The 27,646-nt window shown below is 34.5% G+C and overlaps 1 protein-coding gene and 1 long non-coding RNA gene across 2 annotated transcripts; one reads left to right on the top strand and one right to left on the bottom strand.

Moving 5' to 3' along the window:
- Window positions 1-1,235: 1,235 nt before the first annotated feature.
- On the bottom strand, window positions 1,236-6,901 carry LOC120635489. The gene is made up of 3 exons (XR_005659287.1): window positions 6,753-6,901; window positions 4,894-5,062; window positions 1,236-1,317 (listed from the first exon to the last, which is right to left on the bottom strand). It is a non-coding gene; the product is annotated as an uncharacterized LOC120635489 (long non-coding RNA).
- Window positions 6,902-7,778: 877 nt separating this feature from the next.
- LOC120635344 (lisH domain-containing protein C1711.05-like) lies at window positions 7,779-17,903 on the top strand. The gene is made up of 5 exons (XM_039906322.1): window positions 7,779-8,064; window positions 10,980-11,399; window positions 12,595-12,630; window positions 14,740-14,920; window positions 16,349-17,903. The coding sequence occupies exons 1-4, from the start codon at window positions 7,880-7,882 to the stop codon at window positions 14,906-14,908; spliced, it is 810 nt and encodes a 269-aa protein (XP_039762256.1). The 5' UTR covers window positions 7,779-7,879; the 3' UTR covers window positions 14,909-14,920; window positions 16,349-17,903.
- The last annotated feature ends 9,743 nt before the right edge of the window (window positions 17,904-27,646 follow it).

Below are 27,646 nucleotides of genomic sequence, written 5' to 3'. Positions count from 1 at the left end.
ATTATTTATTTAAACTCTTTATTTGTACACCACTACACAGTTAGGAAAAATCTCTGCCAGGCAACCTTAGGATTAGGACAACAAGAGCAAGAACAAACAAATCTACACTATCGCATTAGGTTTAAGTATTCTGTAATGATAGTGTTAGAATAAGAATATAAATAAAAAAAATAAAAGATAGGTGGTGTAAAATTATTATAAAACTACATACATTCAAATAACTACATACGAATATATAATCAAAATATACACAAATAAAAAAAAAACATGTATATGTAAAATAAATATAAAAATAACAAACTAATATATAAGAGTATTATGATAAGCTATTTTAATGAATAGATAGAAAAAAAACAGTCGTCTTATTGCGCAGGATAATAAGATTTAACTGCATTTTTAAACATATCAAGCGATTTTGCCTTTCGTATGTTCGTAGGGAGAGCATTCCACAATTCGATATCCTGCACTGTGAAGGAAAGCTTATAAAACTTAGTCTTGTGGAATTGCATGTTCAGTGTCAGCATACGACATGATCTTAAGTCAGATTATCAGTTTAGTTAGCAAGGTATGAAGGTAGATGATTTTTGATGTGGGTATACTCAGTGGCAAGCACTTCATGCACAAAAGCACTGCCTACCCATATTATTTTGTATAACTTGTACCGGAGGGGAATTTCTCCATTTTATGCCATGTACCCGCTTCCTGCATATCCTGTGCACGCCTCTGGGTATACTTTAATTGACACGGATTTTAAAAATTAAAATTTACAGGCTTACTTAGTTTCTATCGTTCTACAATGTAGCAGTAAGTTTTTCCCACTCCCACAGCTGGTTTTATTCTTGTAATTAACACGTAAGGTAATCGTTGCAGATAGGCACCGAGGTCAAACCTCTGCGGTTTTTTCGGTGCTTTTATACAACCATTTTAATGTTATTGTTTTATTTGATAAATAAATAAAAAATAAAAAATAATAAAAATAAAAAAATAAATTAAAAACCTTTACACAACCAGTGAAGTTTATTAAATTAGATAAACCAATAAGATACTTAGTATATTATCACAATTTGGAGGCCTTATCGCTATGTGCGATAGCGATAATGCCGCCAAATTGTATACGTTGTTTTGTTTTTGTTCTATGTACTTTTTGTGGTGTGCAATAAAAGTATATTCATTCATTCATTCATATATTTAAATTAAGGTACACTGAGCTACGTCATTTTAAAAAAAGATCCAAATAAAATTATCAAAATACTATTAAAATTATATTGCTTAATATTGCTTATACATTGAGATGTGTCCCATATACGGTTGGTAAACCTGAAAAGAAATAAAAATAAAATTAACTCCATTTCGTCCGCGTCAACCTTAAAAGGTAGACATATGCTGTAGGGGATTTTTTTTTAGAACTTTTAAAGGTGAACAACTTTGTGATACATGATTTTAAAACAATCTTTACCGACTTCAAAAAAGGAGGTATCTCAATTCGATCGTATATTCGCACGTACTTTTTTATGTTTGTTCGCAGATAACTTCGTCGTTTATGAACCGATTTTGATGATTCTGTTTTTGTTGGTAAGAAGGCGAAGGCGGTCCCATGATAAATCAGAAATCCAAGTAAAATGTAGTAACTACTGGTACTTTCCTTACTTCTATATAAAAAGGTATACGAAGTATATGATCTATACGCAGTAACTTTCTACATTTTACTTGGCACCGACTTAAAAATGTTGTACAAAATATTTAGTTCTTGCTTTTTAGTTGTGTAACCAAATCGTTTTTTTTTTTGTCTAAAAAATGTTCTTCATTGGTGCTATGCTCCTATTGTTCTGAGCGTGATACATAAAGCCGTCGTCGATAAATGGGCTATCCAACATTGAACGAGTTTTGCAAATTTAACCAGTAGCTCCCGAGATAATCGCGTTCAAGTAAACAAACAAATAAACAAACTCTTCAGTATTATACGACATGTAACTGAATTACAAAATAATGTTGAAGGATGCATATTTCATCAAAAAATATTAAATCAATAAAAGCATATTTATTTTTCCATACAAACGAATTCAAAACATTTTAAGTGATTACTTATGACAACCCTATTGAAGATAAAGACCGACACGAGCATAGTACCTACCCTACGCGACGCGTGCCTAACAAAGTGACGGCAAAGCTAGCACGGGCGGGAGATAAAAATGATATCACCCGATTGTATACCCTGAAAAGGGAAATAATTACCGTGCCCGCCTGCTAAATCACTGGAACATGGAATAAGAGAAGTTTACCCCCGTTTACTCCATATATATTATTTGGATATTGTTTCCCCTCGTGCGCCAGTGCTCTGAGAGTTGATAAAGCTTTTTTGCTTTTTCGGAAGGACACTTGCCGATAACCACCTGAGGGGTTGCTACGGCGTCACCGGGGGAGCGGGGCGAGCGCGAGAGCTCGCCATGAGAAGAGCCCCAGGGCTCGACGACATCGGTGGGGGAGAGTGGGAGACGTCGACCCGAGGGTGCCTCCTGCGAGGACTCGGACCTCGGCTCGGTTCGACGTTAATCTGAGTGGTGGACTTTTGGACTAATCATTTTTTTTTTTTTTTTTTATTTATTTATCAAATAAAGCAATTACAATAAAATGGTTAGTATAAAAACACCGAAAAAACCGCAGAGGTTTGTCCTCGGTGCCTATCTGCAACGATTACCTAAGGTGTTAATTAGAAGAATAAAACCAGCTGTGGGAAAAACATACTGCTACATTGTAGAACGATAGGAACCAAGTAAGACTGTCAATTTTAATTTTTAATAGTAGTAAGTACCAAAATAATACATATAAACTATACGAGATACAAAAGAGTCAGCCAACTAACTTCGCTAAAAAGTATTCTTTGAGTTTACGCTTAATGTTTTTAATATTTACATTTTGGATCAACGTTGAAGGTAGTTCGTTCATGAATCGCGGAACCAAAAAGGCGGTCGTACGCTCACCGTATGTATTGTTAGCGCGCGTAATGAGCATGCGGTTGGCAGTCATCGTCCGCGTATGTACAGGATGTTCATTTTTCCGGAGTATCTTCTTATTAAAGAACTCATTTTTCAATAAAGTATATTTAAACTGTTCCTGAACAGGTAATGTTTTACAATGATTAAAAAGCCCTAGATCATTACCGTCGTATTTAGATTTAATGGAATGGGAGACAATAGCTTTTAAAATTCTTAACTGTAAGCTATATATGTTATTGAGATAAGTTTTATAAGTACGACCGTTGCTACTGAGACCATATTGTACGTAAGTAAGAGCGAACGAGTTATATAGCATTAATTTGATTTTAAATGGTATCCGTCGATTTAAAATAGTTATATTTGCGAGAAATTGCCTCAGTTTATTACATACGTAGTCTATGTGGAAACTCCAGTTGAATTTGCAGTCAATAGTAAGACCAAGATAGGTATATCGGTCGACTAGCTCAATCGAAGGGCACTTACATGAATTATAATTTACACTGTGTAGACAAGCATGATCGTGAGCTATAATATTTTTAAAGGGAATGAATTTTAGATATGGTGATCTAATATGAATCAGTTTGGTTTTTTTCACATTAAGAACTAAGCCCGCATCGTGACACCACATGGTCAGGGTGTTAAAATCCATCTGCAATGCTTCACAGATCTTGTCAGGGTCCCGACCAGCAAAGATGATGCAAGTATCGTCCGCGAATTGGTACTGTCTAGTCCAATGGTAATCGGTCATAGTTTAGTCCGATCGCCCCCGTGACCGTGGTAAGGATCCACGTCCGGATGACGTCAGAAATTGATAAAGCTGTCGGAGAAGATAAATTTATATCCTTTCCCCGGAGATATCATTGTCTTCTGCCCATCGGCAGCCGGTCACGCTATTTTTAATTTTGCATGCAATGAGGGCTGTCTCTAAATTAATATTTCAGTGAAACTAATGCAGTGGTTTCCTCAAAAACTATTAGGTTTTCGGTTTCACAGATAAGTCTCAGAGACAGTACATAATGTACCTCTAAAGACTGTGAAGTATTATTTCGGTTTTCATTTACACGTTGTATATTTGTATAAGATTAAACCTATACGATTTGGCGGCAACGACCCTGCTTTCTGAGTCCAAAGCTGTGGGTTCGATTCCCAAAACTGGAGAATGTTTGTGTGATGAACATGTTTTTCAGTGTCTACCCAGACACCAGTTTATCTGTATAATAAATTATGTTTTTTATTATTTGTTGTTATAGCGGCAAAAGATCCATCTGTGAAAATGTCAGCTGTGTAACCGTCACGTTTAACGACAGACGGGTAGATCCGGACAACGGAGTCTTAGTAATATGGTCCCGTTTACTCTTTGGATACAACGACGTACAGAAACCGTGTACACGACTAATATTGAAGCATCAAAAATTACTCGACTTATTAGTATTTCTCGAATTATTTTACCTCTAATGTTCTAAAAGGTAAGCATAAAATGGGAAGAATGGGATACATATATAGCAACGAGCCGCGGGTGTCAAGTGAGACGTGCGCTGGGCAATTTCTCTGTTTTTGAACACAATGCACTAAATAAATATAAAATAAATATACTACGACAATACACGCATCGCCATCTAGCCCCAAAGTAAGCGTAGCGTAAGATGACTGATGAATATTATATGAATAATATACATAAATACTTGTAATATACATGGACACCCAGACACTGAAAAACATTTATGTTCATCACACAAACATTTTCCAGTACTGGGAATCCACAGCTTTGGACTCAGAAAGCAGGCTCGCTGCCATATGCGCCAGTCGGCCGTCAAACTTGCAACTTTGTTGCACTGCATGCAATAATGGCTAAAGGAGGGTTCTTTATGTACTTAATTCTGTGATGGCGACTATTTCTTACGTATTTCATGTAAACAGTTTAGGTATTTCTGCGTGGAGCGCGTTGGCCGTATACAGTCTGCGGCTCGGGTATATTCCGGTGCCGCCACCAGTCGACCGCTACCGCAACCAGTGCTATCGCCACTCCCAACCCGAATACCAGTCCCTTTGCCACAGTCTCCATTTTTAATCTGTGTAAAAAATAAAAATGTTTAAAACCCCTGACTTTAAATAACGATAACAGAATTCTACTAGTAGAGCCCTTTTGTTTGACACCCATATTAAGGCAAGGTAAAAAAAAAAATAGATTCACGATTTTATGGTGGCAGCCTCTTGGATTTTAAATTTGTTGTAAGTAGTTTATAGTATTCCTCTAGTCCAATATTTTTCATTTGATACCATTGTGAAAAAATATGTAAACCGCCATTTTTGGCGGCGACCACATTTTAAATCCAACATGGCCGTAATCACAAAATGGCGAATTAATTATTATTTTTTTTAATTCCCATTCAATTCTCAAATGAAAGGTCTCAACTAGTAGAATAATGTACCTATATTACATTGAAAGTTGCCATCAAATAACGCTAAAACCATTATTATTCCTACATAAAGTAATTGTATCTGCCAACTTAATCTGGAATCTTAACTTTGAGAATTCAAAATATTGTAGTGAATTGAACAGGTTATTTGGTGGAAACTTTCCACAGTGGCTAGCTTAATTAGGTTTTAACTGAGATACAAAATAGGCTAGCTGTTCCTTTGACATAGTCACCATATTTTAAAATTTAATCTGTAAAAAAGTAAAAACAAAGAATAATACTTTTGTCTCCCTTTTTAGGCTATGCTAAAAATTTACAGGTTTTAGAAAAGTTACGAATATTGACTTTGATATTATTTTATGTTGTTCTTACTGTTTTGAAGAAAATATTATTTAATTGAAGCTGAATTATAAAGTTTTTTTAGAAAGGGCTTAAGATTCCATAGCCTTAAAATTAATTAAAAAAAAAAAACAAAATAAAGACCCCGGTGAAATAGGCGGGAGGCTTCGTGCATGGCGGTTTTTTTCATATTTTTCTTTAAATTTATCATAAACTCGTTTTGGTGGTGTTTGGTTTGGGTCGTTTCGTTGTTGTAAATTGGTGTTGTTTGTATTGTGCATTTTTTGTGTTATTGTTAGTGTCGCTCTAATAATGGTTGGCTGTCTGTATGGGTGAGTTATTTTAAAATAATATAAAAGTTTAAAATGTACACTAAATTATTTTGAAGAACTTGCCTATATAGGCGGCTAGCTACTGTGGGAATGGCACTGGTACTGAATTTGTGAATTTCGTTGTATTTTTATCGCTACCCGCACGATGTTTTAGTTAGTTTTAGCCATCTTTATGTGATTTCTTTACATTTTCTGTACAAATTGATTGTAAATGGGCAGCAAATACTCATTTACAATGGTTATTTATTCAAATAATAGCATAACTCAGAAAATAACACAAAGAAATAATTCAAAAACACTGATCAAAAGTCCGAGGAAATTCCGTTTCGAAATTCAAATTGTAACTAAATAAATGTCATAGGTATTGTTTAATATTCGAATTTTATACATACCTATGCGGTGTAGGTTCGTAGACAATAGGTCGTTTAGGATATGAAACAATGAGGGTACTTACCACACAAAGAAATAATTAATTATATTACTTTTTTTAGGTAAAGTGCCTGCAACACGTTAAGAGATTTTTATGTAACTTCAACTAATAAATATTTATTTCATGTACTATTTAACATTATTTTATGTTACTTAGTTACGTATTTTCCATAAAAATACCAACATAGGTATTGATTTAACAATCGTCAGTAACAATTGAGCTCTAAATCGTGACTACTTACATCAATAAAATGATGATAAGAACCGCGGGCGTTGAAAATTAAGTAATACAAATATAAGTGCAAAATTATTTTCATTAATCTTAATTACTCTATCTTTTGGAATGTATGTGCGTAATTCCCCTAAAATAGAAGGGATTCTGGTAAGAACATGTCACAGACTATATTATGGATTATAAAAGTCAATATATAATAATCATAGACTAACATTTTACATAAAGCTTGATCGCACTATCAGCGATTATTTATTATTTTCTTGATTCTATCAATTCTATTCACTTCTAAATGATAAATTTAAACAAGTACCTTTAGTTATGATAAAGATAATATCAAGGATAATTATTATTAGTTCTTTTGCAAAATGCTCATTGGATTGGAATGCTGCTTTTTTTTTGGAATCACTTTGCTGGTTATCCAGGAGTATATACAAAAAGCCGCCGACCCTTGATACCTTACTGATTTCGTGCATTGTCAAAGTTTTCAAACCTGTACAGTAACGCTAAGCTAAAGAGTACTTACTATCTGACATCCTGATTTTTGACGACCTCACGGCGCGCCGGCGCAGTGGTGAGCGTAGTGTTTAGTGTTTAAGAGGGAGGTCCCGGATCCGAGTTTGATGGATTGATTTTGGGAATTTATAATTTTTGATCTTTCTCTGGTCTGGTCTGGTTTGAGGCTTCAGCCGTATCTAGCTACTACTCTACTGACAAAGAGGTGCCGCTAAGCAATTTAGCGTTTCGGTACGATGACACGTGGACACTGGACCTTAATTAGGGGTTTAATATATCAGCCGTACCCCTAACAGGTTAAACCGACACTGTATGAGACTGCATCATGACTTACCTGCAGGTCAGATCGCAGTCAAAAACTACTTGTAGTGTAGTTAAAAGTTGTCACGAAGTTGACACTGACTTATGTTGTGTAAGCCAAAGAGGATGCAAACACTATGTTGCCACAGACAAATTTAGGCTCAAATGGGCTAGAAACCAGTTCCGTGAAACAAATAAATAAAAACAACCAACCGTCCTTTTAAACATCCACCTGTCAAAGTCACAAAAATAAAAATATTCGTTCCGGAATCGAAAAAGAGATCGGAATTTGAAACGCAATTCGGAAATAAGTAGAAAAACATGAGTTTACGCGAAGAGGACCGACAGAAGAATGGATGCCCAAGTCGCGGCCTCGGTTTGGCGGCCGCGGCGATAGGTGTTGGCGTAGGGGCTGCCTTGTACTACTTCTTTAGCAAGCGGCCCGAAAACCCTGCGAACGAAGGTGCCACTTCGCAGGAATGGAGCTGCGAGTCTCCTCAGACCTTGTAAGTAGCCTCAAGAAATATGGCGCTCGGAAAGGTCATTATATAATAGAAAAATTTAGCTCCAGTTACGATCTGGAATTTCAACATCAAATAAGTCAAAAAAAGAATGTGTTCGGTACCCAAAGGGTAAAACGAGAGCCTTTTACTAGGATACCAGGCTGCAGGCAGGCAGTTAGACGGCCGACTGGCGCAGTGGGCAGCGACCCTGCTTTTTGAGTTCAAGGCCGTGGGTTCGATTCTTACAACCGGAAAATGTTTGTGTTATGAACATAAATGTTTTTCAGTGTCTAGGTATTTATCTTTATATTATAAGTATATTATTATAAGTATAGTGTATTATTCATAAAAATAATCATTAGTCATCTTAGTACCCATAACACAAGCTACTCTTACTTTGGGGCTAGATAGCGAGGTGTGTATTGTCGTAGTAAAAAAACTAGAACTAGTAACTAAAACTAGATCTCTGTTGTATGGGAGCCTCCCATACAACAGACATCATTTTTTAAAAATGTTTTTGTAGATAGCAGTGGTAGCCTAGTGGGTAAGGCTTCAGCTTTCCTCTGTGAAGTCTGTGGCTCACACCACTGACTTTACGGAGTTATGTACGTTTTAATTTAAGCAATTTAAATATCACTTGCTTTAACGGTGAAGGAAAACATCAAGAGAAAACCTTCTTGCCTGAGAGTTCTCCATAATATTCTCAACGGTGTGGAAAAACTACCAATCCAGACTTGGCCAGCCTGGTAGACTACGGCCTAAACCGTTATCATTCTGAGCGGTGACCTGTGCAACGTAGTGGGCCCGTAATGGGTTCACAACGATGAAAGGTAATGATACTAAACCTTTGTGCCGGTATCCGACAAGCAGTTGACCTTTAATCATGCTCTGTTGTATGAGAGCCCCTTATATTATTAAAATTTTAAGTATTTTTTATAGCTGCACTCTAAATATAGGAAAGATTGTTTACATTATAAAGACTAAAGGAAATGAACAGGTATCCAGTGACCTTAATGAAACTGGTTTTATTAAACGCTTTTGCCTCATACATTTTCTTCAAGGCGTTATTAAAAACTTTATTAATGTAAGAACTGTAGCAAACGAGTACAAAAAAGGAATGACTAATCCGAGACAACTACAACCGAGATTGCACAAAACTTAATTGTGTTAATGGTACATTAGCTGCTGCCCGCATTTTTCTTCCACGTTTATTAAAATTTCTTATAGATAATAATATGATATTGGATAGTAACACATTTATTGAGCTAGGTAGCAAAACTTGACAGTCTATACATGTAATAATTAAACTACCCACTTGGTTTTACTTTTGTTAAGAAAAGGTATACAAATGAGGTAGATACTTATATATGACAGAACCGTTTGAGGGCCGATTGGCGCAGTGGGCAGCAACCCTGCTTTCTGAGTCCAAATGTTTGTGTGACGCACATGAGTGTTTTCAGTGTCTGGGTGTTATTCATTAAAAAATATCCATTAGTCTGCTTTAATACCCATAACACAAGCTACGCTTACTTTGTGGCTAGATGACGATGTGTGAATTGTTGTAGAAACAAAAAAAAGTGCTTCAAGTTACTGACATTGACATTAGAACCACTACCATTAACGAAGCTGCTCCCACAGCCAAAGCACAGACACTACCTCCGCCGCCTTTTGTATTGTACTTCTATTTTTATGTTTCTTTTTTTTCTTGTATAATTCTTAATGTGGTGTACAAATAAAGAGTTATAATAATAATAATAATAATAATACCCCAGCCACACTCACAGACACTCCCACAGCCAATCCCCCATCCATAGCCACACCCACACACAATGCCTCATTCACTGCCACTCCCACAGCCATACCCACATCCACTGCCAATCGCTCTCCCGCTTCCACTCCCATAATTAAAGCAATTCTAGCTCATTTAATTTGATATTCATATTGAGGGAGTAACATGGTCAATCAAGGACTTCAGAATAAAAAATTCTATCCCACACATAAATGAGAAAATTATTGGCAAGTTCAATATGAAGAATATGGGTGGTTGTCGACTTCAATGACGAAGGAATTGAGATTATCCTGAAATTTATTTATAAGAACCAGAAATATGTCTAAAATATATTATGTAGTCCACCACGCTGGGCACTGGCCAAATGCAGACTGGTAAACTTTTCAAGAACATGAGTAGTGCAGAACACGAGGCATGCATCTTCGCGATGTTTTCTTTCACCGTTAAAGCAAGTTATATTAATATACCAGCTGTTGCCCGCGACTTCGTCTGCGTTTGTTTTTGTTTTTCGAAAGACATGTGGCATTCAATTTAGGTGTAATTCTACTGAAATTTTTAGAAGTAATTATTAAAATCGGTTATCATTTGACGGCGTTATGTCGTCTCCTCTCCCAAAAGAACTGAGCTTAATTTCGGGATAAAAAGCATCCTATATTACTTCTAATACCTTCAGGAATATGTGTACATAGTTTCATGATGATCGGTTCAGTAGTTTTTGTGTTAAAGCGTAACAAACAAACTTACATTCACATTTATAATATTAAGTAGGGAAGTAGGGATTGAAAACGCATATTGATATATTGAAAACGCACATAACTCCAAAAGATTGAGGATGCGTGCCGGGGATCGAACTCTGTACCCTTGATAGGGAAGCCAAAACCTTACCCGCTAGGCTATCACCGCTTCACCACTCTCCGTAATGAATCTAGTAAAATATCTGATATACTTTGAATGGATTGAGTCTTGTCTGTTTAAATAGTTACAATTTTTCATTGCTTTCACAACTTTAATCATAATTTTTTCATCGCTTGCACAACTTTCATCATAACTTCTTCATCGCTTTCACAACTTTCATCATAATTTTTTCATCGCTTTCGCATCTTTCACCATCATTTTTCATCGCTTCTAGAGACGGAGGCTCCACCGACTCATACTCCACATTATCAGCACACACAACCAGTGACACGAGTATTAACGAAGACAGCATACGTGACAGCACTAACGATAACGATAGCTCTCATGAAAACTCGAGATGGAACTGGATCAGCGACGAAGACGTTGACATAAGCTGTGATTCCGAATATTCTAGTAATTTTAACGATTCATCAGACCAGTCTGATAGTACGAGTAATAATTCCACTAGCACGTCCAGTATTAGTTCCAGTAGTACGTCTGATTACGATATGGATTCAGTGACTCGAGATGATGACTCTGAATTTAACGAATGGGAGGTGGATATCTCGTTGGACGTGCCACTCTTTGAACCCCCCACGTCCAGTCCTTTAAGCAATTTTATAGATAGACTATTATCACCTAGACTAGATAAAAGGTAAGTTAGATTTCCGTTTCCGGTTAAGTTTGATACATATTTATAAACCGCGAGGTCATGCGAAAAAAACGCGGCTTCTGTACTATGACCAAAATATATTTAATTTAGTATAAAGTAAAAATTGAAAGCTAGTTTCTTTCTGACGGAATGGTCATAAGTATATGTCATTACTCCACGCTTCTTGACTAATACGCCAGCTAGTGGCAAACATAATAATCAATTAGGATTATTTATTTCCAATATTTTCAAACGGATCGATTATGAATAGCAAAAATTTAACAGTTAAAAAAAAAAAATTAAATTGCAAAGTTTTTTTTGAAAATCTCAAAATATAACAAGTATATTTTAAGATTTTGAAAAAAACTTTGCAAAAAAAGTAATTTTTGTAATAAATAAATTATTAATAAATTTTCTAACGACTGCGACAGTTTATAATATTCGATGACAAGGTTATATTGACATGTTCCGATCTATGCTTAAATTTTCTACTCTCAATTATTCTATTTAACAAATAAAACTCGACGGCCGACTGGCGCAGTGGGCAGCGACCCTGCTTTCTGAGTCCAAGGCCGTGGGTTCGATTCCCACAACTGGAAAATGTTTGTGTGATGAGCAATAAGTGTTTTTCAGTGTCTGGGTGTTTATATGTATTTTCTAAGTATTTATGTATATATAATTCATAAAAATATTCATCAGTCATCTTATTACCCATAACACAAGCTACGCTTACTTTGGGGCTAGGTGGCGATGTGTGTATTGTCGTGTAGTATATTTAGTATATTTTATTTTAAAAATATTTATAAAATGTAAAAGTGATATTAATGAATTTTAAATAGAGTATTAAATGAAATGGCGGAGTCCCAGGAATATTTTACTCTTTTATCAATAAATAATAATAAAAGTTTTTCTCAAATCGCGCGTAAAGGTTACACGCACGCGCTTTTTTTGGTGAAAGTATATATTTAATATATCTACTTTACACTAAAAACGCTGCTACAACTTTAAGCTAAGGTAGCCGGTTGAACGGGAAAAAAAAATTAACTTGACTTTAGGTGTGTGAAGACCCTTAAAGCTAACTGTAAATAAATGTTAATACCACAAAGTTACAAAAAATTAAGATTAATTAAAAAAAAAATAAGCTCTGTCAAGATGTTCGTACCTATATATTTTTTTTAAAGTATTTTTCATTCTACAGGACACTGGAAAGGAATGCTCGAAGATCACTAGCTTTGTAAGATTCTATCATTGGTTTGTTGAATTTACCCTGTGATAGTCTGTTTGTTTAGATATTAACTTTAAACATTATGTTTCTAAGGTATTTTGCATGATTTTACATGTATGTAATATATTTAGACTATACCTAACTGGTTTTATATAAATATTATATATGTGAAGGTGGGAATATAAGGAAACGAAAAGAACGACGGCCTGACTTATTTTTTTTTGTTAAAATGATAAAACAACATTATTATGCAGTTTTTGTAAGTTCTTCTATTCTTTTTGTTTCATCTTCTTGTGTTGAGTGAATGATCGTAACGCAGTGGTGGAAACATCTCGCCGCGCCGCTCGTACTTGGGTTCTTCTTACACACAGTGGCCTGCATAGAGGGTATACACAGGGTATGCAGATGATATAAAATGATGAAAATCTCCAGTACGAGTTATAAAAACTTAAGGATATGCATTGTAAGAGTTAAGTATTTATAACGTAACGTAACGTAATCGAGATTTTCATCATTTTATATCATCTGCATACCCTGTGTATACCTTCTATGCACGCCACTGTGTGTAAGATATATAAAGTAAAAAATCAGTTATTTTTTTATGTTTATTCCCTCACTTTTTTGTATAGGTGCGTTCAGCTTGACGCGATAACAATTCCATCAAATTCGGTTCAGAGAAGAAATATTTCATCCAAATAAACGTAATTGCGTACTGACGTTTGTATCTATAGACGAATAGCTTTGCATTATATGAAATGGAAGACTGTTTTATATGTTGCAAAATCAAATCCTATTATTACTTGTTTTTTTATGAAGTTATTTTTGGAAGTATTATAATAACATTACATATATTGTTATAATAATAATATTAAATATATTATTAAAATAGACGGTAATAGAATAGTTTAATATCACTTGTTTTAACGGTTAAGGAAAGTATAGTGAATGAGTGAGTGAGTAAACTGCATGCCTGAGTGTTTTCCATAATGTCAAAGGCGTCTGAAATCCACCAAACCTTACTTGGCCAGCGTTGCGGACGCTGTAGTGTAGTCGGCCAGTAATAGTTTGACCTGACTAACTAACTAAGTTAGATAAAATGTTTTTGGTTAAATTATGTTTAACTTAACAATGTTTTGTTTTAAAGATTATATTAACAAACTAATCCTTACTGATATTATAAATGCGAAAGTATGTCTGTTTGTTTGTCCTCCTTTCACGCACTAATTATGCAACCAATCAGTTTTTTTCAAGAGTTAGTTGAAAGGACGTAGAGTAACATACACACCTTGACGGCCGAGTGGCGCAGTGGGCAGCGACCCTGCTTTCTGAGTCCAAGGTCGTCGGTTCGATTCCCACAACTGGAAAATGTTTGTGTGATGAACATGAATGTTTTCAGTGTCTGGGTGTTAATATGTTTATTGCTACTTATTTATGTATATTATTCATAAAAATATTCATCAGTTATCTTAGTACCCATATCTCACAAGCTACGCTTACTTTGGGGCTAGGTGACGATGTGTGTATTGTTGTAGTGTATTTATTTATAGCTTATAAAATATATAACTTTATTTTTACATCACATACATATATATATTTTTATTTGTGTAATTTTTGTTTAGGTATTCGGATGTAGTTATTTGAATATAATAATTTTACACAAGCTATTTGTTCTCGCTCTTGTTCTAATCCTAAGGTTACCTGGCAGAGATCGCTTCTAAGCGATAAGGCCGCCTTTTGTATTCTACTCCAGTCTTTGTGTTTCTCTTTGACGGCCGACTGGCGTAGTGGCCAGCGACCCTGCTTTCTGATGGTATTGGCTGCCGTGGGTTCGATTCCCACAGCTGGAAAATGTTTGTGTGATGAACATGATTGTTTTTCAGTGTCTGGGAATTTATATGTATCTTATAATTATTTGAGTGTATTATATTCATAAAAATATTCATCAGCTATCTTAGTTTCCATAACACAAGCTACGCTTACTTTGGGGCTAGATGGCGATATGTGTATTATTGTAGTATATTTATTTATTTATTCTTTATTTTCCTAACTGTGTAGTCGTGTACAGAAAAAGAGTTTAAATAATCATGTTTGAGAAAGACTATTCTTTGCGTGTTCCAGCCGCGAACGGTCGTGGTCCCTCGAAGAATGCTCGATCTGCTTCGAAGTGATCCTTCGCAATCAGGAGGTGATGTCTCTACCCTGCACGCACCACTTCCACCAGGCGTGCATTATGCCCTGGCTCCAGGAGCAGCAGACATGTCCCAACTGCCGTAAATCTGTCGATTGACTCAACAATTAGGTAAGAATACACATGAGAATTTTTGTATCGGTAAGAATACACATGAGAATTTTTGTAACATTCTTTTTCAGCACCATAATAAGATAAGTTCAGCGTTTAAGCCAAACATATATAATGAAAATGTTATTATGACGTAATCTGAATATAATATAATCTCTATCTTAATCTGACTACGCAACATTTTTATCAAGCGTCCGACACCGTTACACACTGACGATTTACACCAAATTTAGGTACCACCAGAAATACCCCTTGTTCTTATGTAGAAAGTCCATTTCTTGGTAAAGGGGTATTTAATTCCCCATAGAGCATAACCTCTATGAAATACCAAAGTCAAAGTCAAAGTCAAAATATGTAGGCCCATGGGTGGCACTTTTGATGCGTACATAAGAATTACACGGTAGTGAGATGATGGCGATAACCACATTCGTAAACATAAAACTAAAGCTACGAGGGTTCCAAACGCGTCCTGGTCTAAGAAGAAGCCCACAACAAACTTAGCCGGGTGTTTTTTTTGTTATCACCATTTCACAATCTCATTTGCCTATTACCCCTCCCTGATTTTCTTATGTACTTTCTACCCGCTTCTAAAATCAAAGTACTAGGGCCGCATAAAATCGAAGTATCCATTGTGAATCTAGGAGCAGACGTGCTCGAACTGTCGATTAGCTTTCAAAATTTAATAAAGATTACATTGATTAAATTATTATTATTAGTGTCTTTATTTGATGTATATCTTGGGGACAATTTGTTGTTGTTCTCAACAAATTTTATCTTGGGGACAATTTGTTGTAGATCTCAACAAATTAGGGTTTTTTTCTCAGCTATTCCTTTCAATCCGCTTGACTGTAGATAATAAATTTTGCTCTGTTGTTTGCTCTGTATTTATTATATAGACGTTGCTTTGCGGAAATACATGATATATTATGAAAATTAAGCTTAATTTGCTATACTCCGCGGAAGGCAGGAGAATCTGTATGGTGTAATTTATAATTACTGCAATCCTACGTCTACTCCAGAAACCTAAATTATATATCCATTGTAAAGTCAACATCTCCTGAGGATGCTCCGGTTTCGGAGCGAAACGTGCTTAGAGGGTACATTTCCGAAGATCTGTTTGGTGTGGAGGATTGAAGAAATTATAAATCACACCATACAGATACTCCTTCTTTTCGCTATCGTCTGCCCCCATTTAATAATTTCCCTTATTTTTAGGGGTTGTTTTCAATGGGGTATCATCATCCTCCTACCTCTAAAGAGTAACATAAGATAAGGCAAATTAAAAAAAACCCTCCATTCCTCTCCTCTTTGATCTTCATACCCTTACTACAATTAAAGTACCAGGGTCACATAAACTCGAGGTGGTTTTTATTTTGTGTTCGTTATTATTTCAAAAGCTAATAAGCAAAATCGTGTCTATCTTTACAGAAATCTCTTCGCGTTGACTCTTCAGAGGTTACACCTAGACTCGGCAGGATCTGAGTCGGAGAAGTCAAAGTTTGGCTGAACTCTGAAGATGTACACGGATCATATCTGAAAAAAAAACTCTAGTCTTCATATCTTTAGGTTTTAGCCAAACTACACAAAGAACCACAGGTTAAAGAAAAAATATAGACGGAAAATATATCGTGACATAGCAAATTTACCCTACGACATAAAGTCTAGAATGTGAGGCCCGAATTATACTTTTGACACGCGTGGTATTTAACAATTTTTCGAAAATAAAGTGACATTAATGTTGACGTCTATATTTTCACTTGAATCTGTGGACCGAACTGAAAACCTCTGGTCACCGCACTGTTTATTTACGATTTAAAAAAAAAAAAATCTTCGATAGCAATAATAGTGTACAATGGTTTGCGTAGGTTTAAATTAATCGCAAATAAAATGTTGCAGCGATTACGTCATCTGCATATTTCTAATGTGTCCGACGCTTTTGAAACGTACTTAATGAAATAACGAATTCGATTTTTAAGACCATTGGAATTGACACCGTAATATGAAATCAGCGTATATTATTGTTAATTATCTTAAAAATATTTTAGATCGCTTATTTTCGTAATAAAATAAACCAGATTAGATACAAAGGATAAAGACCTTCGTATCTAAACTGAACAAAAAAATGTTATGTCTATGATAGCTAAAAGGTTTTTTAATTATACAAAACTTTCGGCTCTGGGTTCTAGCCCTATATCGTGGCCGTAGATCAAAATATAACTAGCATTAGGGAAAAAAATAACATAGCGCTTATTCTCTGCCTGCTTTTAATGTCTGTAAAAGGAAATAATATGATATTTATGTAAACACTTCCAAATTAAATTATTTAAAGATGTAAATATTTATAGATATTTTTAATAATAAAATTAATATCGAGAGATTATAGTATGAATAAAATTGGCAATAATATCGCTCCACGTTGAGCGATTTTGTAAGCGAGATAGCATGCATCTCTTGTTGTTCTATTTTAAATCTAAATGCAATGCAACAAGGTCTATATATTTCATTGCTAAGTGTTTGATTACTCTTTTCAGCGCTAAAGTATCTTGGTCGGGTAAAATATGATAGAAGTGGTAGTATTCGCACATAATATGTAGAGATTATACTTTATTCTTAATCAATATACAAAAAAAACGTTGACTACATAAAATTAGTTCGATTATAATTAGTGAGATGTGGCAACCACAGAGTGACAGTATCGATGGAACGTAGACCTTTATTCTGAGGGCTGGAGAGTTATATGCCACTAATAACTGATAATTAATTATCTTACATCCTCGCAGTAAACATTAATTCTTTTGTCAAAAAAAATCTGAACTTAATTGACAGCTATGTAACTTTTATCTTTTTCACAATATTGCATGTTGCCTAACACTATTTTTGGACCTGTCAATTTAGTTATGGAGGGTAGAGGTAAGGAGAGTCATCTTATATGGGAGAAAAGTTGAAAAAGTGTCCAGTTGTTGCGCTAAATAACAGTTCAAAAATCCTCCACAATGGCGCTGGTGGATGCACAGGGTATGGTATGAATGTAGCACTCGTAGATGAATTGAAGTATGCCGAGTTACAAAATTTAATGTCATTATCGACTAAAGTAGTTAATTATTGAGAATTTCAACAACTTACGTTGTACAAAATATTGTGGTAAATATAACCTTACTTCCTTGTATCTCCATACTTCCTTGTTTATTTTTCAAGCCTACTCTAACAATATTTATATTTGGCGCTTCTTTTAAGAGTTACCCTGATCCAAATGTGGCGCCATCCTAATTTAATACATTTTGACGACACTTTTTCATATACACAGATGACTCTCCTTACCTCTACCCTCCATAATGTTGCGTAACACTATTTTTGGACCTGTCAATTTAGTGTAGTTTAGAAATGAGTGTGCAAAGAAATAAGCTTTATTGTTGTGATTTTTTTATCTGTACCAGAAATTACGAATAACAGAACGGGTCTCTAACCCTTTCGCTATTGTGGCCGGAGAGTTTTTACGATTGGGTTTTGGTTCAATTCATATATTACCGTCAGTTCTATAATTAAATATATTCTTTCCAGTTCATTCAAGTTTGGTGATTTTTACGCAAATTTACTTTCATTGTCTTATCTATCTTTTCAGTCGTGTTCTTTAATATGTAAACTACAGCAATATTATTGTTTTATAATGTAAGTAACTTTTACACTAATTTTAACTCGAGTGTTCATTCGATTTAACGCAGATGGATGTACTAAGACGAAATGTCAAAAATATTGTAACTCTCTTTCAGAAAAAGTTTTATTGTACAGACTATATTTTCTTTTTATTGCAAATATTGTATTCCTTCTCTCTTTTCTCTCTCTTCTATATCGTAAATTTTCAAAAGCTCGAATTGGCACTTATGTTCGAAAATAGTATATAACAATGTTTATATATTTTTTTCTACGAACGGGGATCATAAATCGGCCTCTCGTTCTGTAGTTAGAAGGGTTTTGTAAGATTAAAGGACAGTAATATCAAAGATTGCACACAACCTCTAAGCGAAACTAATAAAAATAATATGCATTATTTGTCAAAAGTATAGTATTTAAAAGTGTCAATTTAGTGCGATTCAGAGATTTACGGTCAACCTAATTATTGCGAAATTATTTTATAAGCTAAATCTAATGTAGAATTTTTAGTTGAAAATTAATATTAAAATTTTAATAGTTATTAGAAAAAAACATTAAAGCAATACTCTAGCCTTAGGTTTGCCGTCCATTGACTAGTTTAACTGGTGCAAAATATGTAAGTTCATTTAACACAAAAACAGTCACAGACGGTGTGTAAAAAAAATAAAATTGAAATCTTGTTGTCTCTTCTTATTTAAGTTGTGAAAACGCTGAGAGTTAAACGTTTAAGAGTTTTATGCTGTGGTAGTCTACGATATACTTAGTGACATACACTCTATTAAATCCAATGATCAATAATGCCTTTTCTGTTACGTTTGCGCACAAATATTATATTGTACACAAATCATTAAATAAAATATAACTGACAGTTTTAAAATTAGTTATATGATTTCCAGAAAAAAATGCAAGTTCTACATTGTAAAAAAGGGGTACACTACTAAAAAAAAAAATTTGAGTTTATCAATGCTTTCAATTGAATTTAATTCAAAAAGTTTTTAGGTTTTTGTTTTTATTCATCTCACTAGATTTAATTTAAGTGTATGGTTCTCGCTCCAGAGATGCGCGATAATAACTGCGACTCAGTCTTGCACTATAGCAGTATTATCGAATTTGGGTTTCATGATACACATTACCTTATGTTTGCCTTATTTTGCACTTTTTTAATTTACTGTGTAACTGTTAATTGAAATAGACTTATTATTATTACTTTCTGACCTGTCAAATTAGTGCAGTTTAGTTTAGCGTTTTGTGCACAAAAGAATTAGAACAATCGTTTAGTGTGGCAAGGAGACTCATTTTTTTTGGAACTGTCAATTTAGTTATGAGATCTCTCATAGTGTCAAAAAAGGTTTCGAAGTTGGATTGATACGACTTCATAGTAACTTGCTTGTTAAGTTATGTGACACTTTTAATTACAATAAAAACTGTCATTGTTGTTTTAGGCGGGAATATTCTTCTCAAACAATATGTGGACAAAGCAAATTTGAGGACGTATGATTTTAAGTGACAGTTCTAAATTTAAATTGATTGTAAGATGACAAGAAGGGTTGTACTCATTATAAAACTATCAATTTAGTTTACAAGTAACTGTCTGTTAAGTGATATGTTTTTTTTTATATATCTGTCGACTGTCAATTATTTTACATTTGGTTTGTGTTCTAATTAATATGCATCATGTGAGTTTTTGTTAGTTTTTAATTTTTTAATTTATAATTTGGGTGGAGGGAGGCAAATAAATTAATGTTTATGACATATCATTGTGAGTAATTTGTAATAGTAACAAAATATAATTATTGTATTGAAACTGAGTGTGATAGTAAAATGAATAAAAATTTTAATAAAATAAAATTTCGTTTTTTAATTATGTTTGTTTTATTTCGTTGATTTTAAGATTCCTTTGATAGGTGCCAACGTACCGTAGATGCCTGTGTGTTTGCCAGCTAAGTCTTTATATAACGATAAATCTCAAAGGCAGTTTTGAATTTAAAAATCTAAAATATAAGTAATTTAATGTGACTTTGAGTAAGCCATAAAAACAAACGTAATCAATTTTTATGTTTAAGTATTTGATAACTCAGATACTGAGATTTTTATTGTATGTATACCATTGGGAAGTTGCATGTTCGGTATAAAGAAAGATTAATGTATTCGTTTTGTAATTTTGTCGTAGTTATGAAAATCTGTTTAAAATGAGATACCACTACTATATGTGGCAGTTTAAATATTTGTTGTTTGGTAAACACAATCATTTTACGTAATACATTAGTTTTTATTGTCGTACAAGTAAAATTATTTTACTTAACTTTTTTTAGATCTTTACAAGTTAGACCTTGACTGCAATGTCACCTGGTGGTAAGTGATGATGCAGTCTAAGATGGTAGCGGGCTAATCTGTTTGGGGTAAAGCAAAGGTCGGTATTTGTTTAAATTAAAAGACATTGATGTTTTTGTTTAGATACCTAACTACAATCAATAATCATCATCCACAGCCTATTAACGATCCATTGGGAACAGGCCGCCTCTCGTAGGAGACAAAAAAAAAATTGGCGGTCGTAGACCACGCATACACCCACCACGTTGCTCAAATGCAGGTTGGTGGGCTTTAAAGCTTATTACCACAAGTTATAATAAACGGGACCGACAACTAACTTATATAATTTGACGGCCGATTGGCGCAGTTTGCAGCGACCCTGCTTTCTGAGCCCAAGGCCGTGGGTTTGATTCCCACTACGGGAAAATGTTTGTGTGATGAGCGTGAATGTTTTTCAGTTGTTCAGATGTTGTTTATATGTATATTCTAAGTATTTATGTATATAATTGTATACGTTGTTTTGTTATACTTTTCTTTTTGTTCTATGTCCTTTTTGTGGTGTGCAATAAAAGTATATTCATTCATAATTCATAAAAATATTAATCAGGCATCTTAGTACCCATAACACAGGCTACGCTTACTTTGGGGCTAGATGGCGATGTGTGTATTGTCGTAGTATATTTATTTATAATTTTGAGCCCGGTTCGGGATTTAATCCCGGTACTGCGTGATCCCTAGTTGAACATGTTAAACACTTGACCAACGAGGCTGTGGAATAATTAGTACTATATTGAAAGTTGGAGGGGACTTTTAGTATAGTGTACATTATTCTACTAGTCAAGCCCATTATTTGATGCTTATATTGAGAGAGTTTAAAAAAAATGTAATCCGCCATCTCGGAACGATTTTCATCAAACAGAATAATACTAATTCACCTTTCAAACAAAAACAAAAAACCAAAATCAAAATCGGTTCATACGTTCGGGAGCTGAGATGCCACACGTCAAACTGCTAACACAACGTCATTTTGCATCGGAGGTTAACAATAAAATTCAAATTTTAGTAAATTACGTAGTGATTCACGCAGCAAGGGTTTTACCCAGAGGCAATGAGCTAAGGTCTGGCATCAAGATACATAAATTCCCAAACAGTTATTCCCCCTTGGAGACAAATAGCGGAAGAATCCATGCAACGTCCTACGAAAATATGTCCATAAGACGATCTTTAGGGCAGAGTATACGAGATGTGAAGAAGCTATTTGATAAAAATGGCATTTTATATTTACCAAGCTTCATTAAACCCGCCACAAACGCTGGTTCTCATACGAATAGATTTATTAATAAAGAATATGGTCTTGAGAATAAAATGCATGATTCGGGTAGAGAAAGTAGAAGAAGAAAAGAGAAGGATTTTATTAGAGTGTTGCTGTTAAAAGTCCTACGTAGATTTGGAAGCGGAGTTCCAAAAACGGAATTTGCTTTTGCAGACTTGGTTGCCTAGAATCTAAAAATAAAATATGAAGCCAAAATAAATATGTTCTTTTATTTCTCTTTCTTCACTCTGCCACGTGCAAGTATTTTTTGGGTACCTATATTTTGAAAACAAAAAAAAAGCCTGTGCAATTTATTCACACGCGGAAGTGTAACTTCTGAAATGTAGCCTACGGGAAATTCAGGTGGATGTGAGTATCAGAACTATTAGGATAAATGTAATGTTTATTATTTAGTTTCCATGGTAACTAGAATAGTTAAAAAAATGTATGATGTTTGCTATCTCACTCTGTCCTATTACATTTATGTGTTTGTTTCTTTATCTAGATATTATTCGGTTTCCTTGGTAACTTAAATACGAAACAAAATGTGTAATGTATTGTATCTCATTCCCTCCCATACATGTGTCGTCTATAAATCTGTCTCTTTCTTGATCGTGAAGCATTGCGTTACATCGACTTCAAAATCACAACGGTTCTAATTTCCCTTCAATAATTATTATAACACAAAGCAATACAATTTAACTCCGTAGTGCAGTGCGTGCGCGGTTTTTTTTAACTTTAGTTTTTGGCATAATTTTAAAATTAATTTATCAACGAGATGAAAATATTGACACAAATAAAAATTCATCAACAATCAACACTTATACTAAAACTTTCTAATACGCAGGCGCAAACACATGCATTAAACACATGTGTTGTACAAAATATCTTTCGTTTGTTTATATATTATATTCTATGTTATTGTTCTTTTTTATGATTAAATTCAAATTCATTTATTTCAAGTAGGCCTACTTTATAAGCACTTTTGAAACCTCAAGTATGTATGTTTGTAGTGACCTTACATATGTTGTTATTGTTTAGTCGCGAGGATTCAGTGACGACGAAGATAATGGGACTGGCTGAAAACCAGTGATGCGCTTTTTTAGTACGCAGCTATACTGAGCCAGCTCCTTTGTCACACTTTTTTTTATTCTTTAACAAATTTATGTAACATTTTACACAAATGTGTGACAGTGTCTCTTACCTGTCGTTTTTTCCGTTGCATCCGGTTTGAAATCACGATTCTAAAGAAGCTTAACTTCAAAAATTATGATGTTCGTTTAAAGTACTCATTATTACAAAAAAAACAGGTAGGAAATATTTCTAACTATCAGTGTCAAATCACAATAGGTAGCCAATATAACTTTCCGTTACGACCTATGAGGTCCCGTAAAATCTATTTTTTTTAATTCCACTACAAGTTGGCCCTTAAGCGCATGGTGGTAAGTTATAATTCAGTGTAAGATGGTAGCGGGCTAACCTGTTACGGACTATGGCAGTCGGTTTCTGCGCGACATCGTACCGGCAGGGTGAATACGTAACTCACGTTAGGCGTAAATCTTGCAATCGTTGCTGTCAAACGTCACTTTTGTATTTTATTATCTACTCAAAAAATTTTTACAGCAAAGATTGCGAGTTTTATGCATGTGTTTTGTTTGATACATAACCACCCTGCAGAATGCGGAGTCGCTTAGCAGCATGTCTTTGTCGCTTGAATGGTAACTAGCCACGGCAGAAGCCTCCCACCAGATCATACCAGAGAAAATTCAGAAATAAAAAATTCCTGCCGGGAATCGAATCCGGGACCTCTTACTTAAAACCGCATCGCTCACCGCTGCGCCTCGTCAGATCTAGTCAAGAATAGGAAAAAAAACGTGTGTGTACTTATGTACACGGGTTAGAAGTAATACTTCTTTGGCTTAACAAGATTAAAATCTTCTAAAATATTTTATATTTCACCATATTCTACGTTTGTAGTAACAACGTCACTAACAATGGAAAAAACGTGTTTTAAGTTTTAACGCATTATCTAGTTAAATAAAGTTTATTTAAATATTACAAAAAAAAAAAAATCTACATCATCAGTTTAATCACCGTTATAAGCCCGCAGACTTTGAGAATTTCGGTGACGCATCGTAAAAAATTTAGTCTCATAATTTTTCCCTAACGCGCCAAAAGAAATATAACTTCAAAAAAAGTACGTCAAAACGTTTTCTCTCGTCTCTAGGTTTAATAATATCGATATAAAGGGTTTTAAATAAAACAATATCATTGAACGTATATCTATTTAATGTCTGCCTCGTGGCAATATTTACACGGCGATACGCCAACCGGGTCATCTTAAACACAGGCAAAAAATACAAGTAACACTAAACATAGTATATAATAAAAAAAAATGCATTATTGTATACTTAATTCTTCACTAAAACCGCATATTTCGGTTTAATTAAAATTAAACCAACGTTTAAAATAGAAAGTAATAAAAAAAACCAAAAAAAAATAATCGGTTGACCGAGTTCAAGAAATCCCAAAAAATACAATAGGTTTTTCTATTGTATTTTACTAAAAGGAGCTTTTTAGAAATTATTTTTCTTTTGCATTTTAGTTAGCCTTAAATATCGTTTTTTAAAGATATTAAAATTTGATCATCTATGATTTGTTATTCATTTTGTTATTCAATTTCTTGAGCTTTGTTATCTGCGTATTTTTAAGTTTGTCAATTATCTACGCCCTTTTCGAGAGGTATGGGTTATAGTAACTTTTCGCTGACGTTTTTCAACAATTGCAACTTTTCACGCACTGCGTCACAAAACAGGTATATGTATAAATAAATAAATATACTACGACAATACACACATCGCCATCTAGCCCCAAAGTAAGCGCAGCTTGTGTTATGGGTACTAAGATGACTGATGAATAGTTTTATGAATAATATACATAAATACTTAAAAATACAGATAAACACCCAGACACCGAAAAACATTCAAGTTCATCACAGAAACATTTTCCAGTTGTGGGAATCGAACCCACGGCCTTGGACTCAGAAAGCAGGGTCGCTGCCCACTGCGCCAATCGGCCGAACAAGTAACTTGGATAGCTTCAAAACTTATGGCACGTGGTATAACGTTGAAATAGTGATTCAGTGTTTTTTCACGCTTGTTCGTTTTCGCCTATCAAAGTCTATACGGTCAAAGTAAAATATGCCTAATGTCGCTAGTTTTAGAATCGCAAATCCTGTACTTCAGATTTTTGTTTAAAAAACGTATGTCAGTCCTAGCATAAGAATTCTAGGCAAATTTGAGTTTTAATATGATGACAATAAAATAACCCATTGCCCACCAACCCGCATTGGAGCAGCGTGGTGGGTCTATGCTCTAAAACCGTCTCTCTTATGAGAGACGAGGCCTAAGCCCAGCAGTGGGACGTCAATAGGCTGCGAATGATGTATGATGAGAAATAATCAACAATATCAACCAACTACAGATTTTAAGCGATAAGGCCGTAGTCCACCACGCTGGCCCAGTGCGGATTGGTGGTCTCACACACCTTTGAGAACATTATGGAGAACTCCCAGGCATGCAGGTTTCCCCACGATGTTTTCCTTCGCTGTTGAAGCAAGTGATAGTTTAAGTAAATTAGTGGGAGGGGGATAAGAATTTTATCCTTTCCCCGTGGATAAAATGTCTACTAGACCGTCGCGTGTGAAGTCCATTTGAAATCTGCTATTAACAGCCAAATTCACTTGAAGTTTCGAACCCATTCGGGATCCTTAGCCATGGACTTGTTCGCGTGTTGTTGAACATCACACTGACTAGTCAGGTATTTATGTGATTTTAACCGTTAATAATACATTAAAATATATTATAAAACGTTAATAGTAAAGGAATAAATTACATTTTGTTAAAAAAACGTCCGCTAAATTACACAATGCAAAATCTATCAGATAAATTCACCAGGCACCACGCGTTTCACGAAAAAGATAAAGACAGATACGCACTTATAACACGCTACGCGTTATGTATATACCCACCACTTTGCTCCAATGCGGGTTGGTGGGCTTTAAAGATAATTACCGCATGATAATAAATGGGGGATGGATAACTCCAGGATGGTCCTGAGACTTTTAGAAGGAAGAATTCCTGTTAAATCTTTATATTTTTCTTTATATTATTTAGCTGTGACTCAACGTGGCGTTGCGTGTTATAAGTGTGTTTCTTGCCTAATAAATGCATATTGTTAATGCTTCTACGTCAAAGATACAAAGACCTCAGAGTGACCAAAAGAAATATAAAAAATAGGAATTTAGTTAATATTAAAATAAATGAAATGCTGTTCTAAAGAGGTTTAGCGGGCTAAGACACAAAAATACGGTTGTCTGTAAAGTTGGTTTACTGACGATAGTTGAACGTGACAAAGTCGTAAGAAAATACTGATGGATTGGTTGCATTTTTCAAAAGAAAATTTTAATTTTATTTGTTTGATAGATATTATCGTTGCTATAAACAATTGACACCACATTCACTTTTCACTGCACTTCATCCTTGCCGAAATCATGTAAATGAATTATTGTATAGAAGCTGTCCACGCGGATGCATCGCTCACTCAAGTAGGAGAGAGACAGATGTCGAACGCGGAGGCCAACTGTGCCTCTTTGTCGCTCGTTCCGCGCTCTCGCTTGCACTTCACGCCTTGAATGGAACGCCTCAGAGCGAGGTAACGCCGCATACGTCATGTTTTTTCGTGCGTGCAGCCGGCTCCATCGAATTATAAGACGTTGTCACGTCAAAATAATTTTCAGTATAAGCAAATACCTATTTTTATCTCTATTTTTGACATAGAAGCCAAAGTATTTAGTTCACATAATATGTTAAAATATAACATTTATTTTATTAGTAATAAAAAAGAAAAAAAATCACATTCATACAGAAAATATATAGCTTAAAAAGCATTGACAATACAATGTTATTTACCTTTTGATTTCTTAGTTATATTATGACATACAATGGCACATTTAAACAAAAAAAAAAAAAATATACTTGAATTATTTTTTTCTTACTCATCTTCATACCTTTTATACTACATTTTAGTCGAAATATGTTTAAAAAAAAGAAAGAAAATAGAAGCTAGTTATGTAAAAACACAACGATACACAAATAATAAAAATGGCATGACGTCGGAACTGTTTCCCCAGTTAGGTATTATTTTTTAATAAGTTTGTTAAAGTCCTATTAACTTGCCATAACGTCGAAACGTTATGCAGAGTTCTGTCGCACTTCAACTCCCAAATGCCATAGCATAAAAAACACTGCACAATCGTTCCGACGTTATGCAACGTTTATGAATTGATATTTAAGAAAGTTCATTTGAATATGTAATTTATGACTTGACTCAAGTGATTTTCGTCCGAAACCGAAGAAAATTCACGTAAGATAATCTCAATAGCAAACTAAGATGTG

This window comes from Pararge aegeria, chromosome 26 (assembly GCF_905163445.1).
Source record: "Pararge aegeria chromosome 26, ilParAegt1.1, whole genome shotgun sequence".
NCBI classification, from domain to species: domain Eukaryota; kingdom Metazoa; phylum Arthropoda; class Insecta; order Lepidoptera; family Nymphalidae; genus Pararge; species Pararge aegeria.
The sequence above is the reverse complement of the archived record's forward strand: the minus strand, read 5'-3'. Positions and strand labels throughout refer to the sequence as shown.

Coding starts and splice junctions, on each gene's coding strand:
- LOC120635344 (XM_039906322.1), top strand. CDS start 7,880: ATGAGTTTACGCGAAGAGGACCGACAGAAGAATGGATGCCCAAGTCGC. Junction 8,065..10,979: donor TGCGAGTCTCCTCAGACCTT/GTAAGTAGCCTC, acceptor CATCGCTTCTAG/AGACGGAGGCTCCACCGACT. Junction 11,400..12,594: donor TCACCTAGACTAGATAAAAG/GTAAGTTAGATT, acceptor TTCATTCTACAG/GACACTGGAAAGGAATGCTC.